Source organism: Lactuca serriola, chromosome 4 (genome assembly GCF_051521515.1).
Source record: "Lactuca serriola cultivar US96UC23 chromosome 4, Lser_US96UC23_V15, whole genome shotgun sequence".
Classification (NCBI taxonomy): Eukaryota; Viridiplantae; Streptophyta; class Magnoliopsida; order Asterales; family Asteraceae; genus Lactuca; species Lactuca serriola.
Window position 1 is genome coordinate 163,614,908 of NC_136411.1, and position 5,800 is coordinate 163,620,707.

The 5,800-nt window shown below is 36.6% G+C and overlaps 1 protein-coding gene across 2 annotated transcripts; it reads right to left on the reverse strand.

The window, feature by feature from the left end:
• Nucleotides 1-350: 350 nt before the first annotated feature.
• LOC145102870 (dentin sialophosphoprotein, putative (DUF1296)) lies at nucleotides 351-5,046 on the reverse strand. 2 transcript variants are annotated; one of them, XM_079040363.1, is made up of 10 exons: nucleotides 4,532-5,046; nucleotides 3,537-3,580; nucleotides 3,275-3,407; nucleotides 3,028-3,169; nucleotides 2,413-2,939; nucleotides 1,976-2,294; nucleotides 1,646-1,907; nucleotides 1,473-1,565; nucleotides 876-1,388; nucleotides 351-763 (listed from the first exon to the last, which is right to left on the reverse strand). In XM_079040363.1, exons 1-10 carry the CDS (start codon nucleotides 4,710-4,712, stop codon nucleotides 443-445), a joined length of 2,535 nt encoding a protein of 844 aa, XP_078896489.1. In that variant the 5' UTR covers nucleotides 4,713-5,046; the 3' UTR covers nucleotides 351-442. The 2 variants fall into 2 exon arrangements, with proteins under 2 accessions (XP_078896489.1, XP_078896488.1); XM_079040362.1 differs by having other exon boundaries at nucleotides 1,473-1,568.
• Between the last annotated feature and the right edge of the window lie 754 nt (nucleotides 5,047-5,800).

A 5,800-nucleotide genomic window follows, 5' to 3' on the forward strand; every position in this document is an offset into this window, starting at 1 on the left:
TAGCATCAACCCTATACCAAACGACATACTTTTTGTTGGTGTTGATGAAATTAAAACCAGGTGTTTACTCACCAAAACAAGAAACAGTCATTTTATTTTTATTTTCTGTTATGAAAACGGACAGAACAAAATTACACGACACAAAAAACCAAAAACAAATTAAGCTAAAAACGATTTTTTTTCAGTTTATATTTTAGTATAATAATACCAGACCGAGCTATATTAATTAACACCTGTATCCTTGGTTAACCCATTATTATTTTAGGAAATTAAACAAGACCTTATGCATTGATAGGGGAAGAACCATTTTTCATAAACAAAACACGAAAAAAAAAAAAAAAAAAAAAAAAAAAAAAAAAAAAACACTTCTATAACTAAAATTCAATCCCCATACAATAATAAAAACCCGATATCCATATCCATAACCACCCACCCTCTCTTCTCAAAAGTTCCCTGTCCAACTCATTTGACCTAACTGCGGTTGCTGATAACCACCAACTTGGGTTCCGGGAGCCCCTGCCGCCACTCCAACACCAACATTGCCGCCCATATGGTGGGGGCTGGCAATAGCACCCGGTTGTTGCGGGTGGTATAACCCCGGGAATTGCATGTGAGAAGATTGTCCCGCTGCATTAAATGAAGCGTGTGCAGTGTGTGAAGGTAGATACGCGCCATGTGGCGTTTGTCCCGCCATGTTGTAGTATGATGCTGATTGTAGACTCGGAATGTCCCTTGGATTCATCCAAAGTTCAGATGTCTCCGCCTGGAATGGAATCAGTCATTACATTCCATCGTAGGAATGGAATGAGTTTCTTGTATTATATAAATGTAAAGGTAAACTGTGAACAAAACAGATTAATAGCAACGAGGTTTACCTGAGGATTTGGGACATAAACATTCCCATCTTTGTACTTAAGCCGGGCAGAATCATCAATTCCGGAGGCACTTCCGACAACTCCAGGAGTGTTCAACGCGTAGCCATTAGGACTAGTAAAGTTCCCGAATCCAGTAGGGCTGCCAGCTTGGAGAGATTTATACTGTGGAATCGCGTATTTCATTCCGTTTGCATTTACATGAGGAGGAGGGTTGACCCCAGGCATGAGAAGGTAGCTACTACCACTAGAGGGGTGGGGGTGGGGGTGGGGGTGAGGGTGGGGGGAGTATGTAGGGTTGTTAGAGTACCCCGGCATCACCATTGGTGGGACATAAACAGGGGAAAGGAATTGGCGATATGGCATGAGATTAGCAAAGTGAGGAAGATGAACTTGCGGATACATTTGGGCCACTTGTGCTTGTTGTTGTTGTTGTTGTTGTTGTTGTTGTTGCTGTTGTTGTACCATGGGAATTGTGGTTGCAGGAATGGTGTTAGCCACATGAGAAGTAAATCCCTGTGGAAAAATAAACCATTCCATACCTCTCATAATCAGAATCTTTAATTATATATTAAAATGATTGGTTTAATAAAACTTCACCTCTTGAGGGACTTGAAGCACCTGACCCCTGACTGATTCATCAGTAGCTGGTCTGAAATACGATATATCATATCCAGTTTGAGGATCATACGCCTGCTATAAACAAATAACACAACATTAATTAAAACAAAATAATAAACTATCAAAAAAAAAAAAAAAAAGAGTATACTAACTGAAAAACTTGGCAATTCTGAAGGGGTTGGTTGCTGCTGATGTGGCTCTGAAGGTGCATATGAAGGGCTGTTCTGTCTCACAAGCCTAATATTTGTGTAATTTTCCATGTTTTGTGAACTTGAAGACTCCAGTCTTTCATTCGATTGTTGTTCTGAAACGGGAGAAACAGAACCGGAACTTGGGACAGGTTCGTCTACCGACTCGACGTGGGTCCCACCAGATGGTTCGTCTGAAGAGACTGGTGATGAGCTGGCGGATAAACTGTCATCCACTTCAATATAAGTAATGTTGCTATTATGATTCATAAGAAAAACAAATCAAATCAATACCTTGCCATAATAGGTTGTTCAGCATGCGACACTTCAACACTTTGGAATCCAGAATTCTGGGGGGAATCCTCGATTCCGAGGCTGCCAAAAGTGAGGCGAATACGGTCGGTTTCGGAAACACGGATATGTGCTGCGATAATGACGTTTTGATCCTCGTGTGTTGTGCTTGAATTTGGTAATTTATCCGATTCTGTGGTCATGTCCTTGGAACTATTGGCAAGGGTAGATGTGGTCTTTTTTGGTGTTCCAATAACTCCCACTTCAGTAACACTTGGTTTTTGACTTGTTTTTGGTTTCCATTCCTTATTTGCTTGAGGGGCTACATTTTAAGACAACCATATGTAACCAATAATAGCAATGTACTTACTACTTACATTATAAAAGTTTTTTTTACTGATATGCAAATAAATATCTGTAGCAAAAATGTAACAGCATACCTTTCTGATGAGTAACAAGTTGTTGATGTGGTCTGCTACTATACTGATTATTGAAGGATCTTCCGCTTCCACTTCCACTTCCAGCAGATACAATAGGCACTGATTCAGAGACATTTGAGTGAGATGGTTGTTCAGTCTTAGAAATGGCAGGAAAAGACCTAAATTGCCCCTCTCTTCCTGATTGAGAGTTTTCAGAAGATGTGTGACGTGGCCTTACACCAACTGCCCCTACTTCACGTTTTATGGCACCAACATTTGCAGCTGGTCTGGATGCAAGAGAGGGGATATGAACAGGGTCTGAAGAAGAAGAATACACTCCTACTACTGAACTGTTTGGTGATGTCACAGAAGATTGTTGTGAATCATGTGTTTTTGTTGCTTGTTGGACAGGTGGCATCACATTAGAAACTACAGGTCTCTTACCACTTGAACTAACAGTTTTTACTTGTTTGGGGAGTGAAGAATCAAGTGGAATGTTTTGGGATTGAGAAGAATTTTGCTCTGGATTTTTCAAAGTCTCTGAGGAACTGCATGATTGTGAATGCACATGTAATAGACAAGATTGTTAAAAAATTAATTAAGGTTGAATGGTGATAAGGGCAAAAACGTAATTACCTCTTTTCAGACACGTTTGAGATTTGTGGCTCTTTAGTGGGGACAGCTACTGAGGGTTTAGCAGGAGGCTTCATATCTCTATGTCTGTTTTGATTGATTCTGTTGTCTCTCACAACACGAAACTGTCTACTTACTCTTGTATCTAGTGAAATTCCAATCATTAACAGGTGACCAAAAGAAAAGAGTAAATAATAATAATATGATTAACTTGAGTATGAAAATGCTAAGATATAAAAGAATAAATTACCAGGTGCATTATTCCAATTATAGCCTGGCCTTCTAGGGTTACGTTCTGGGTATGTATTGGGCTTTATCTCTTGAACTGGTTGTTCAGTGGGCTTTCTTGGTTTTATAGGCACAGGAGCCTTGAATGGTGTAACCTGAAATAATGTAAGTATAATATTATATGCAAGCCTTCTGAAATCTGAAGTAGCATTGATAAAAGAAAAGATGTGTGATTCTTTATTTGCAGAAGGAAAGCTTGAATATGAAAAGTTAGGAATACAAACCTCCTTCTTTTTATCTCTTTTCCTCTTAACTTCATGAAATGGATCTGATAAAAAAACAACAAATAAAATAAGACAAAGCATAAATAGTTACACAAATCAACAGTCATAGTAGCATGAGAAGCACAATGTTCTTTCTGCACATAAAAACTGTCCTTATTGCATCTTCCAATTTCCTATTAACACAGGTAAAGCTGTATGTATATTCTGTTTTATTTGTAATGGTTTATAAAATTTAGATTCCTAACAGCATTTATGTGCCACCAACCCCCTGTATTCAGCGACATCTTATAAGAGTTTCCATGATGCCACCAACCACCTTATTCAGTGCCATCTTAAAGAGATTTGTGATTATTTTGATTTATTAAATATGGCTCTGTGTTAAATATTGTGTTGCCATTAGCAGTGGGCCTAATGCATGAGATATGAAACAAAATCTTTTGTCCTCATCTTACCTTCTATTCAAGACTGATGTACATATTCCTGATTGTTGGGTCTACATATTGCTACTTTGGTGACACAAAGTTGCAATAACTGGAATCAGAGTGCACGAGTGCAAGAAAAGACCATAAGCAGAGCACACCATGTGCCACTTTCACAAAAATTTACACAATTTCTGGCGATAAACAAACAAACTATAGCCTTCTTGGCTTTTCTGTGGACTTTATCCATGCTAGTAGCCTCCATTGTTTAAATAACGAAAGAAACAAAACCAAAGTCATGTGAGACTACGTGCCAGCTGAACAAGCAATTAGTAAAAACAAAGAATTTGCCAAACCCTAAAAAAGAAGTCGCTTCATATTATCTAAGCTTCTCAATTGAAATGCATTTTAATACCCCTACATAGTTTTAAATTCTGAAATCCAAGTATAAGCCCTTAACAGATTCCAACAATACATCTACTCGAATTCTATACTACTTGGGCAAATCAATCGAAACGGTGACAAACAATACGGAAGCATAAACAAACTAACTGAAGAAATTCCATGTAACAAAACCTTGATTTAACAATTTCTGAGTAGTCTCGTTAGGATCCATATTGGCCTCTTTAAGGGCAGAGTAAATATCAGCATCCGAATGATCACCAACGATTTCTTTGATCGATTGAATCGTTCTACGAACACCAGCTGATAAATTCTGTGTCCCGTTCCCCCCTTCGATTCGCGAACCAGAGACCATCTCCAAAACGGATTGAAACCACAACAAGAACACAAGAAAAAAAAGAAAACAAAATGCGTTGTGTGAAGGAAAGAGTGGATTATCAACAAATATTAATCGAATGTCAATAGGGTTGAATACTGATACGTTTATAAGCAAAAAAACGAAGAAGAAACAAAGAACGGCAGAGGGGTAGAGTTTTGAGGAGCGAGGGTTTTGCAAAGATGATTTTAGGGAAGAGAAGGATGGGAATGGGAGGGGGTAATTTTGCGCTTTTTTAATTTTTCAATTTAGGGGTTTGGGAAGAAACTTCCCCCAACTTTAGCGCCTCCCTCGTCTATAGAAGAAAGTCCGAAGTTTGTTTCTTCTATCAAGTCTTTTTTTTGGAAGAGATGCAAAAGCAAACATTTTTTTGTTTATTTTGTCTACCTTATAACCCGAGGAAACGAGGATGGGCTTTAAAACCATTAATATAATGAGATAAAAATCCCTTTATTTAATCATACAATCTCTAATCTCTAAATAATATTAAAAGAGAACCTTTAATTTATCAATGAAGCAATCAGGACTTTTGATTGTATATGTTTTCCACCATGAGATCAAATTGATGACATCATCTTTTCCAAATAGAATTCAAATACAATTACATTTAATTATATAATAATTATGTTATCAATTGAAACATATCGTTCTATTTATATAGAAGATATCAATTTCTATAATTAATATTGTTTGTAATTTAACTTCCTTATTTATAGTTTTTGGCTTCAAAATTTAAATCCGTTTTTTTTAAAATAACTCTTTAAATAAGCAAATCATTAATTTGGTTATTAACCTATAAAATCTAATCTAATCCAATTAAATCTACAAAATATTTGAGAGTCAAAATTAAATTCACTATCATTCATAATTTATCTCACAGAATATCCCACATAAAATGAATCGATTTGAGATAATGATTTGAATTTTAAAACTCATAAAATAAGCAAGTCAATTAATTTGTAAATTTGAATCAATATAACTGATTTTTTTTTTCTATATTAATAGCCGGAAATCTCCAAGATGATATTTTAGGATCCCATTTTTTTAGAAGATACTGATTTGATTAT